Raw genomic sequence first — 12,381 nt, 5'->3', positions numbered from 1 at the left:
TCACCTATATAACAAATATGAGTGCATGGAATGAAATATTAAAATTTGTAGTGTGGTATGATTAGTAAAAATGAAATATAAGAGTGATATATTTGATATTAAAATTTTATATGAGTGATAATAATGTAATATTAAAATTTTTGATAAATTGTAAATAAATTATTTCATGACAATAATATTATAATTTATCCATTCCTTTAAACAAAGGCTTTATAGTTTATTGTATTTGCATTTTACTGGCACTTTCTCTTCAAGCAAAGCACCGGAAGGTGAGCAGAACGTCTAATGGCGTTCTGCTCCGGTCCTTCGCTCGCTTCGGTGATCCGACCTCGCAGAAATCCTCCTGTCAACCCGCTTCCGGCAGGCTTTTTCCACCGAGTTCACTTCTCCGTCTCTCTGAAGAACTTTGTGTCGACGAGTATGGATTGCAATGGATCCGCACATAGGATCTCCGTTGTCTGTGCAAGTGCCGATGCGGCATCTACCGAGGAGATGAGTCCTTCTTCATCCAGGATCTTTGTCAAAGGTGAAGGTTTTGTCTCAGTCCTTTTCTCCAGCTAATATAGGGTTTTGATTGCGTTGCAGGCTTTTGAAATGCTTAGGTATGTGTCTGGCTGTATGGTTTTTATTCTGGAATTCTGAGGGTAATACAGTTAGCATTTGTTTTAGAGGCAATGTTTTCCCATTTGTAATCTTTGTAGGTTCATTTGAAGCTTCTATGTTGCGTCTTCTACATGGATACACAAATAAGATTAATCTCAGGTTCTTTAAAAACCCTATTTGATCTAGCACGGTTGCTAAATAGGTCATGAAGTAGATGCATCTCGGGGAGACTGAATTGGGAGTTAAATTAAGCTAGGTTTGCCTAATCAAAGAGGCTCTGACTAGCTCTATTTGTCCCAAATAGGATGGGATTTTGTTACGTGTTACTCACCTAAAATGGTTGAACAGGGACTCCAATGAACTTCAACTAGAAGTGTAAGTGAGGCAAGCCAACTCGTGAGCCGGTTCGAACTTGACTCAATAAATGGCTCGTGAGCTGAGCTCTATGGGCTAATGAGCTAAGTTTGAGTCAACCCTGACTCGTCTAGTTAGCTTGTGAGCCGCTCATTTAAAAAATATTAATATAAAATACATTTATAATATACTAGCATTCGGGATTTTAAGTACGAAGTGTTAAAAATATTTAAAATTTATATTTCACTTTTTAACATTACGTTATTTTTTTAATTATTTTTCTTATGATTTCTCAATTTTTATTATTTTATTATAATAAGTGCTTAAATTATATTCATTTTTTGTCTTTCATAGTAAAAGTGCTAGTTCTTGAGTCGACTTGAACTCGTAGAATAAAGATAGAGCTCAAACTCAATTAATTGATCAATCTCAAGTTCAAACCAAGGGTAACTCGAGATAAGCTCAACTCATTTACATCCCTAGCTTTAACAAATCACTAAACCTACCTAAATCGGCCCATAATATATTTATTTTATTTTTAGTTAGGTTTATCTTTTAGTTAAATGGCCATCAATTTTTTTGGATTTTATTTTAATTTATATTTGTAAACTTTATTTTTATAAATAATGTTAGAATGATATTATTTTTATAGGTGATGTGTGTGAGTTTGAGTTTAATTCATTCAAAGTAAAAAAAAAAAAAAGAGTATATTATTTTCATTATCTATGAATTTCAAATGGTTATTCCTTGATATTCTCTTTCCTCTCTCCTTCCCTCCCTCCCTCCCTCTAATTAGATCCCTAGAGTTCTTGATCCTTCTCTCTTCCCGTAGGGAATTCCTACTTGGACTTCTCTCTCCAATCATTGGAGACATGAAATCTGAGGCCTTCTATTTATTTATATTATGAAAATGAGATTTTTGATCTATTCTCTCTTAATTTCTTGCCTCTCCCTCTCTTAATTTCCTCGTCTCTTCAATTCTCTCACGTCCGACTAGAGAAACCAAACAATTTTGAATTCAAAGTCTAAACAAATTTGGAATTGTAATTGAAATTATAAATCCTAAAATTCTCCCATTAAACCCCCCACCATGTTGGGGTGAATGCCATCTACTTCTAAGGTGGAAATCCTTGATGGCTAAGGAGTTGTGTATGGTGTACCGGTCATGCCAAATGGATTTGTGAAGATGTAAGCATCATGCTAAATGGATCCTCAAATGCCGGCATGTAAGTGGTGTAGGCTCCAAAAATTTGTGCCTTGATCTCTCCTCGCATTTTTTCATTGACGAGGAGAGTTTTAATAAATTAGGTTCCATGATAAATTTTTAGAAGGCATATTGGATTTTAAATAAGAAACTACCAAGAAATTTTGCCCTCATTTCATGAGAATTTTATGATCTAAGGTATGGTTTCTCATAGACACAAGCTCCTGTAGTTAATTACCCCTCCCGATAACAAGAGAGTACTTTTGATTAAGGCTAGTCATTAGAAAAGCATGATGCTGAGATCAATTATCATATAACACATCCTCATTATGCAAGGTTTGGTTATCCATGAGGGTGGATATGCTTTGCACCCAAAAATTATTGTTTCTTTAAGAAGATTTAATAGCATATTTTATATGAAATAAGAGAGACCTTTCATGTCAAAAGCAGACTCAATCCCAAGAAAGTAATTAGGGAACCCTTAAACTTTGGTCACAAAATAATTTTTGAAGTAGTTTATTACTTAGTATTCCTTCTTTACCACTTCCAATGAGTAATATATTATCTACACAAATAACTATTGCAACTCCTTGTTGTATGTTTAACAAAGATAGAACAATCGACAGTGTTACTTCAAAAGCCAATTTTTGTAGGAACTGTACATAATTGTCAAACCACACCCATGGAATCTACTTGAGCCAATAAATAGTCTTCATGAGTAGGCATATGTGCTCTAGGTGCCTTCTCCCCTTGAGCAACATACCTAAGAGGTTGCTACATATATGCTATTACCTCATTCAAGTCAGCATAAAAGGTGTTAGTAACATCTATTTGCAACATTGGCCAACCTTGATTAATGGCCACAAAGATTACAATGCCTCATAGAGCTGATATTAACTTTTAGCTTAATTACTTAATTAAAATTTAAAGGGTATACAAATTGAATATTTTGTTAAAAACATATCTGCACAAGTAAAAATATACAGCTAGTATTTCCCAGTTCTCTTATTTTCTTAATTAGCAACGTGAAACTATTATGACGATGCCATACAATGTCTTCCTTCTCTCATTAAATTTCATTCGATGTTTAGCCAATTGTTCTGGTGCTTTTTGTCGTTGTAAGATTACTGAAAAATCCATCTGTGCGAGCTTCTCTTTCCGGAGCTTTTTCATGTTTAGCAGCATATGCGAATTACACTTCAGGTCTTTTCAACTACTTGAAGTTTTTTTTTAAGGAATATGAATGATGCAGGATTGTCCCGCTCTACTTCTGAAGGATACTTGTTGAAGCAATTTTCACAATTTGGAGAAATAAGAAAAGGTACATCTCTCTCTCTCTCTCTCTCTCTCTCTCTCTCTCTCTCTCTATACATATATATATATATATAACGGTTATAATTTAGTTAACTTACATACGTATGAATCTGATCAAAATTTCATCTATGCTTGACCTAATTCCTTTGAATAACTCTCAAATGACACCAAGAAAAAAAAAAGAAAAATTGTGTCATAATGGCTTCGTTTTGGACGGCTTTCTTACTGCTTCTTAAAGCAACTTTTCAGTACAAAAAGTTGCTTTAAGAAGCAGTAAGAAAGCCATTCCAAATGAAGCCATTATCTTGACAAAAAAGTGAATATGATAGGTTGAAAGCCCTTAGATATGCTTTGAGATGAGTTAATATTGATCGGTTATTTTTACATTCATCTAAAAGCAAATCTATGGACTTTGAGATCCAACTTGATCTATTATATTTTTTGGAAAAAGAAGGAAAATCACTGATTTTCTCTTTGCCATTGTAGTAAAAATTATTACAAGCAGAGGTTCCAAGGAGTCCTTGGGGATGGCATATATATGGTTTGCCTGTACAGAATCAACAAAATTGGCTATTAAGGAGATGAATGGCAAGGTGTTCTTAACTTTTCTATATATTTTGATCCTCCTTGATGATCCAGTGAACTCAATTTATCTTTCATTATTTCACTATTTTCTTACTATTTATAACGTGTAACCTCCTTATAGTTTGTTGATGGCAGGTTTATTGCAGTGATGATGTCTAGGCCTGAAGCCCCAACAAAGCAGGTAAAGTTTATGCCTTACAGGTTCTAATTGGAAACGGTAGCTATATTTATTGTGGGTTTTAAGCATTTAGAGTACTAATATGCTGTTGAGATGCACCGAGCATATAGAAAATTTCCATTTATTCACTGAAAAAAATTTCAAAGCTTTGTTTGATGTGAATGTTACTGTAAGAAATTTGAAGTTTGGAGTTTTAGTAGACATGAGCTTCAATAATTAGTTTTTTTTATGAGTTTTCTTAATTAAGAAAGTTATTTAGCTGTGTATAATAAACTATTTGTTCATGCAACAAAGGTTTAAGAAAATGGGTGCGGCAGCGCATGATTAAAATTCTTTTCTTTTCATAGCATCATATAGTAGCGTTTTTTCAAACACCTACAAAAAATATCCTTTAGCAGCAATTTAAGCATTATTAAAATTAACTCTTCTTTTTTTGTTTTTCAGCCGAGGTTTTTACTGTAGCTAGAAAGGTTTTTTCAGGCTTTGTTTGAGACGACTTTCTCACTGCTTATTTTTTACTAAAAAACTGTTTTAAAATGCAATAAAAAAGCTTTTTCAAATGAAGCCTTCGTATCGATAATAACTGCTTCTTTTTCCATCGTCTTTTATCGAGCCTCCCCCCCATTCCATTTTTTTCTTTCGGTCGCGTGCGGGAAGCCGGCAGCTATCTCGCACGATGCGAGGACAGCGGCCAACGGCTGTGCGGACGGCGGATCCGGTTCCGGAATGCCCTATGGGCTTGAGCCGCTCGAGTCTTGACGCGGACAGACCGCAGAGGCGCAGACGACGCCGTCGACGCGGACGCGACGTCGACTCGACAGACTGCAGATGACGCGACAAACCGCAGACGACGCGATGGAATGGACGAATGACGCGAACCCGGGTTGATTCCGGGTTTCCGGGTCAACCCGAACCCGACCCGGTTTTACAAACGGGTCGAAATCTCCAACCCGAACCTGACCCGATTCGGGTTCGGGTTGACCCGAACCCGAAATTTTCGGGTCGGGTTTTCAGGTCGGGTCAAATGTTGACAGCTCTAGTTTGCCGCTATCATGTCGGTGCCGCCATGCTAACCATAGCTGTGCAAATCACATGTTGAAAGCCTTATTTTTTTAGGTATAGTTGTAATCCCTACCAATCTCTCCATCTCATACATGAGTTGAACTATAGTCATAAGAAGAAGTAAACAACATCAGATTAGCACTGAAATTTATGCTCTATAGATCATATTTAGATTGGGCACTCTATCTGTTGATAATTTCTTGGGAGGAAGAAGAGCTCTTCTTGAGCTTCTTGGAAGAGAGGGAGAGAATTTGTAGGGAATGGAGCTTGGCTAATATATCAGCCTATAGACTTTATTTATAGGGATTTATATTTAGTAAGATGTCTTGCAGATCAATCTAATTTAAAACCGGACTAATTTCTAACACTATCAAAATGTCCATTGGAAAAAGGAATTTTGATCTTTGTACACCTTATATGTTTAGCTTCAAATTCAAGGGGTGAGCATTTCATGACTTACATTTTCGTAAAATTTCCAATAGATAAAATGTGATTAATAATAGAATTTGGATTCATGTCATGATTATTTGACAAGTTTTATGCTTGTTGTCGACTATCTTACGTAGCCCTCCATTTTTCTCATCTAGGACTTGAGACTTGACAATGTCAGTGTATATACGTGAAAATGTTGGAGTAGCTTCAATGGTAGATAAGATTAGAGAGAGTCGTCTTAGATGGTTTGGATACATAAAACATATAGGCTTTCGGATGTTTCGATTAGGAGAATTAGATGTATTAGACTTAACCTATTTTAAGACAGGTTGAGGTAGACCTAAAAAGACTTTATTAGGAAATATTCGAAAGAATATTTTTTTTATTACATTTTAATAAAAATTTGACTCTTAACAGGACACAATGGAGAAAAATGATTCATGTGGTCGAACCCACGTAGTGGGATAAAAGATTGATGTTATTATTGTACTAGTAATAGAATTTGTATACTACACTCAACACAAAATATGAAAAATAAAGATAAATTTTGATTCCAAAATGTCAATAATAAATATGCTTACTAGATTCAAATCCAATCAGTGAGATTAGATCTTATTATGAAGCTGGTGTATCTTCCATCAGAGGCATGCCTTTCATGGCCATAGCCCATAGGAGGGTTTATACTGCCCAAATAATTGGTTTTCATGTTTAGTGGTTCATTACTTTTTATCCATTTGATCATTATCCTATTGCCAACAATGCTTTTAGTGAAGGAAAAAAAAAATAATATGGTGAAATAGCAAATCAAGAATAAATAAAAATTACAAGCAACAAGCATTCAAGATAATCATATAGAAGCACAAATAGGGTGACCAAAAAATATTTATTCTCAAATGAATATGCTCTATTCATATACAAATTAAAAAATACATAATTTACAAACAAAATGAAAGTCCTCTTTTCAAGGGATTAGGATCTTATTTCCTTGGATTAATATGACCAATCTCAATGTAAATTTCTGGTTGAAATGGATGAGAGTTAGATTATCAAATCAAAATAGAGTTGTGGATACATTAAATGAGTTAAATAGTTTTTGAATTTTACAAGTTAAACTAAGAATTTATAGGGAAAATTTTATGTTCATGTAAATTATGTATTAATATATACTTTCATTCAATGAAAGATGTCAAGAATCACCTAATCTTTAACAAATTTGTTGTTGGATATATTATTTGGAATTGATATGGGTGTTGACTGTAACTGCTCTCCGTCCCCCTCTCTCTCTATAATAATAATAATAATATATTAATTTTAATGTTAAAATAAATAAATAAAAATGAAAGAGAGAGGAGAGGTGGAAGGATTTTCTATAGGTACAACAAATTGAAGAAATTTGAAGTCACAGGGTTAATTCGATTCCCCGAAGCCCTCGGTCGTCAAGCTTATCCGACCGAGGAATTGAAGACTTGAAGACCCAATCTGCTCATCGTTGATTTGCTCCGGCCAAGTTGAGACACTCACCTCCCGGCGCCGAGAAGGGGGCGCTGGGAAGGGGATGCTGGGAGGTTGCCGAAATTTTTAGTAAATAGTAGGGGACTTGGACATAAAATTGAAAATTGATTTGAACATAATTCAAACATAAAATTAATTTTAAATTAAATTTGATCAAATAATGTTGGACTTGGACTCAAACTAGAACTCGAACTAGTCTTGCACTCAACATGACTATAAGAACTTAAATTTTAATGAGTCACTTAGAAATTAGTGATGAATGCAAACAATTATCCTTAAAAGAGTCTCCACTTGTAATTAGTTAATCAAATATACAGCTAAAGGGATGACATGATTTAGTATAACCCTTACGATGATATCAACGACGTAGAGGAAGAATTCACACTTAGTCATGGTGTGATGGGTGCCAATTACCTTGCTAATTGAAATTTGATTGCAAACAACAATCCTTTATGTATCAAGCTTATAAGTATATGTGAAAGCCCCAACGAGTTGGTGTAGAAGACTCCTGATTTATACAACAGTCTCCTACAGATAAAAGAACTCGACATGCAACGAATGTAATAAGTTGCAATGCACACGACACATCGTATAAAGGAGACTTGCCATATACGCAAAATATCGTGTACGAACAAGATGTTAAATGACTACAACAACATTAAAAGCCTACGAGCCATTGAAGGAGGCCCATTTTATGCTCAACATGCTGCATGTGGACAAATGTGAAAGGACTACAACTTATCTGCAAGAAGCAGCAAACAACATAAAACGTCATCGGATTCGCAACATGTGTACAAGCGGACATAAGGCATTCGTAGGCCCTTAAAAAAAATCTCGGGCATTGCTAAATGAAATCGCTAACGCAAATGGATCATATTTAAATATTTTAAAATTTCCCTTTATATATTAAATATGACTCCTTAAACTAAATACACCCTGCATGTGTTCAGGTCAACATGTTAAAAGTATAAACACCAATGTCCGAGAATGCTACGTAGAATCAAATGCTACCACCCTGCATGTGCTTAGACAAGCATGTTAAAGTTATAAATACAAATGTTCGATAAAGCTGCACAGGATCAAATGCTCATTAATATAACAATATATTTTTCAAAATAAATAATCTGCATGTGCTCCAATCGTCACATCTAAGTCTCAAATTCAACGATTTGAGAATGTTGTGCGGGTCAAATATTCAAGTTTCATGCTCCTTGAAAGGATTGGAGTCGACATAACTTGAAGTATAAAATGCCTCCCAAATTCCTACAAAAATACAAGTGACCTCAAATTCCATCCTGATGATGGTCATGTTGATCGGAAATCTCAACCGGAGGGGTCAAATCTCAAATCAAACAAAGCTCAAATTCTTAAAATAAAATCTATCATCTTAGAAACTTAAAACTAAAATTCTTCCACCTACCACAATTGTTTGTCGACGGTGATAAATTTGAAATTAACCTCAGCTCACAAAGAGCGAATGTATGTCAGGTGTATCACTAAGATTCATCCTCAAATAGTCTCTTGCCAGTGGTTGGTTTTGCCACAAAATGGCACCATTATATTACGATAACGACCAAAGCTTGTATGTTCCCTAACAGCGTCGAACCCTTGAGCGATGAATCATAGGATATATTTGATGGGCGTAAAGGCCTCTGTCATCTAAGGTGGATCAAATCTATCCCTTTAGACATACACCAACCTAGGTCTACAAGGTATTCTTGGACGAAGCAAACCATGGCTGCCGACAAGGTGTCTTTTGTCAGGTTGGGTCGACTACCTCCTCTGACTAAGTAGACTAGGAAATATGACAATCCGGGACGATGGAATCATGGGATCTTGATCGGGATCGTCTTCATTCCCCCCACCACATGTTTTATGTCTATGGTGTAAACCTTAAATTCTTAAACTTCAAAATCAAATTTGAAATTCAAATCCTAAAACTTTTGCTATTATACGATAGGTTTATGACATATGTGACCTCTTTAACGACTAGCCTTAATCGAAAGTTCCCTCTCATTATCGGGAGGGGTAATTAACTATAGGGGCTTGCGCCTATAGGAAACCAGAACTCAGATCAAAAAGCCCTCACAAAATGACGGCGAAATCTCTGGGTAGTATCTTTTCTAAAACCTAATCTGCCTTCTGAAAATTCATCCGGAACTTAATCTCGTTAAAACTCTATGTCGTCATCACAAACACTTTTAAAAAATAGACGGATGGCGCGGAGAGGTCGGGGCACGCACTTATGGAATTTTCAGCGAGGTGTGGGAAATGGAGTTGATACTATTTTTTATTTTGAATCACAAATATCTCAATTTGAGCAACCCAGCTTAGATGATATGAAAGCATTTTTTAGGGACATATTGTGGATGAGTAGTAATAAAGTCGTATTAGTTTGTTTAAAATGATAAAATATATAACATATTAAAAATTTCATGGTCAAAACTTACAAAATCATGAGGTACTGCTTTTTTATCAAATTTATGAGAGAGAAAATTCATAGAAATCAAAATCATTGATAACAAAAATAAAAGATTAGTCTTTTACAATGATTAAAACACTTTTTACAATAGAATCGACAGACAGAAAAGCCCATATAACTTACTCTCTCTTCCTCTCCCCCTTCTCCCTTTCCTTCTCGAGCAAATCACAACTGAATGGAGGAGGGTGGAGGTCCTGGGGTGATTTTAATGTTTATGATATATATATATATATATATATATATATAGCTACCGCCACAACGCTCTGATACAGCACTGTCGCGCGGCTTGTGAAAATAGGATTTATTGTATAACATAGACTCCAATACCGTGGTGGAGGTTTTTGGTATCGCTGTGCTCTCCAGCCTAGTGCTTAGTGCTCACAATCTCAGTGCTGCAGCGCTCCAATTCAAACAGAATTTTAAAATTCATATTTTAAAATACTTACCATTTTTGGGTTTGTTACAACTGGGACTCAACAACCCCTAAGCATGCATTTTAGGAGTCTCCTTGGTAGGCTCCACTCTAGATGATGGCATATAGCTCATAGATTTTTTATATTCTTTAAGCTTTATGTAAACTTTAATATTTAGAATTTTATGTAGACTTTACAAATTTATTGTACTCATATGTTCTATTTCCTCATATGAATAAGGACCACTTGTGCACACATATTGATTATGTTGCTAGGTATATGGATTCACATTGAAATCAATGATAATGTTATGCCATATAATATACCATGGTCCATTCTATTGGAATCATATTTATGAGTTTTAGCTAGAGACATTATATTGGCACCAATTTCATTCCTAAATTGATTTACATATATTACTTCTTTAGAAACTAAACAAGTAATCTTTATTTTTTTATATAGTCTATAGAGGATCAATTGCAATTATGGTGAATTAATAGGATACATAAGGATGGCTACTGGTCATTTGAGGATATCAGACTAAGATGGGTAATATTACCTCATTGTATATACATAGAAAAAATTATTTAATTGTAATCTAGGGAAGGGCTTACTCCATAAGGTGGAAATTTAGAGGTTAATAGAGGGTGTTCAAAGCAATCATAGATCCTAAATACTCTAAAAGAGAACAAACACAAGTGTTTGGGGTCAGAACATATAAAAAATTGTACTAAAAAGCTTGTTTAAGAAGCAGTCAGAAAGCCGTCCCAAACAAATCCTTAGTATTGCTTAGTTTAATATTTGCTTAATCTGCATGAAAATTCTTCTAATAGTTAGTTTTTAGTAATGATTGGTGCTTTGGAAGGACCATGACCTAGTACTTAAAAATATTTTGAGTGATTGAATCACTACCTCATAGTTCTAATATTCCATTGCATAAGTGTTTTGTATGACATTTCTAGCAAATGTTTTCTTACAATTAATAAGATTTATGTTGAAATGATTATATATTTGGTTTGTCAATATATAACACGGTTCGAAAACTCGATGTAGTCACGACTTGAAAATTTTGGATTTGAGTCTGCCCATTTAATAAACGGGTTGGTTTTTGGTTTATTTGTTGACCCTTTTCATTATCGGATTGGGTTCAAGTTGACATGCCAACCTAAAAATGACTTGATTTTGACATGCAAAGAATAAATTAGAAATTTTGATATGTATATAACAATATTACATGGTAACTGTAGTTTAGATTAATTAAATCTTCATTATAATATACCGAAAAATTCCATATAAATATGTTTGAAAGCTATAACTATAATTCCACTTTGCTTAAATTCTTTAATTTCTTTTGCTCATTGGTTGCCTTAGCTATCCATACAAAAGTTATTGTGATCTAAACATGTTATTGGGTTGATTCAGGTCAATCGGGTTAAAGGCAGGTCAGGTCCAGGCTTAGACTATAGAAATGTTTACTAAATAGTTTGGGTTCAAATCAAATGGATTCAAAACAGGTCAATCTAAAGTCAGGCTTGAATCCCACCCAACAACCCGTTATGACACCCCTACTATTATATATGTTGGCATATTATAATTCAAGTTTATCAAAACTAATATATTATAGAATTGCAACGATTATAACCGTTATAACTAACATTTTTTTCGGTATTTTGTCCTTTATAGTCACTTAAATTATGTTGTAGCTATTTTAATCTTGCGAGTATGCTAGAATTGCAATCATTTTAAAATCATAGTAAAATATTTTGTCACGATAAATATTCTCTTGTAGTACTAAAACCGCTACGAAATATCTTTACATGCATGAAAAAAAAAACATAATGATATTATGAGAGTTATTGTAATTTTTTAATGGCTTAAGTAATCATTATATTTATTAAAAATTATGGGTCATCCTCTTCCACCCAAATTTATTTAGAATAATTTTTAAAATTTATCAAATTTATTTAAAATAAGAATTATATTAAAATAATTATTTAATTATCATATTATACCATTTCAAAAAAAAAATATTAATTTTAAAACATATTGTAACTACATTTAGGTCTAAATATTCTAATTTATTTATTTATAAATATTTGGCGGAATAGTTATTTGAAAACCAAAAAGTCAGCAAATCATTTAAAAAAACACGTTTTCGGTGATATCCCTAAATAGCTTTTCCTTATCATCATTAATGTATATTAAATAAAGTGTCAAAAAAAAAAAAAAAAAAAAAAAAACC

The 12,381-nt window shown here is 33.9% G+C and overlaps 1 protein-coding gene across 4 annotated transcripts; it reads left to right on the top strand.

Annotated features, from left to right (window-relative positions):
* The first annotated feature begins 226 nt into the window (after nt 1-226).
* LOC110113761 (organelle RRM domain-containing protein 2, mitochondrial) lies at nt 227-4,543 on the top strand. Of its 4 annotated transcripts, none has more exons than XM_020846441.2 (4): nt 227-526; nt 3,414-3,482; nt 3,962-4,063; nt 4,196-4,543. In XM_020846441.2, exons 1-4 carry the CDS (start codon nt 286-288, stop codon nt 4,207-4,209), a joined length of 426 nt encoding a protein of 141 aa, XP_020702100.1. In that variant the 5' UTR covers nt 227-285; the 3' UTR covers nt 4,210-4,543. The 4 variants fall into 4 exon arrangements, with proteins under 4 accessions (XP_020702100.1, XP_028554458.1, XP_020702098.1 ...); XM_028698625.1 differs by having other exon boundaries at nt 4,182-4,543; XM_020846439.2 differs by having other exon boundaries at nt 3,962-4,068.
* The last annotated feature ends 7,838 nt before the right edge of the window (nt 4,544-12,381 follow it).

Source organism: Dendrobium catenatum, unplaced genomic scaffold, assembly GCF_001605985.2.
Source record: "Dendrobium catenatum unplaced genomic scaffold, ASM160598v2 fragScaff_scaffold_1117, whole genome shotgun sequence".
In the NCBI taxonomy this organism is placed as follows: Eukaryota; Viridiplantae; Streptophyta; class Magnoliopsida; order Asparagales; family Orchidaceae; genus Dendrobium; species Dendrobium catenatum.
Note: the sequence above shows the minus strand (reverse complement) of the source record. Positions and strands in the feature narration are given on the sequence as shown.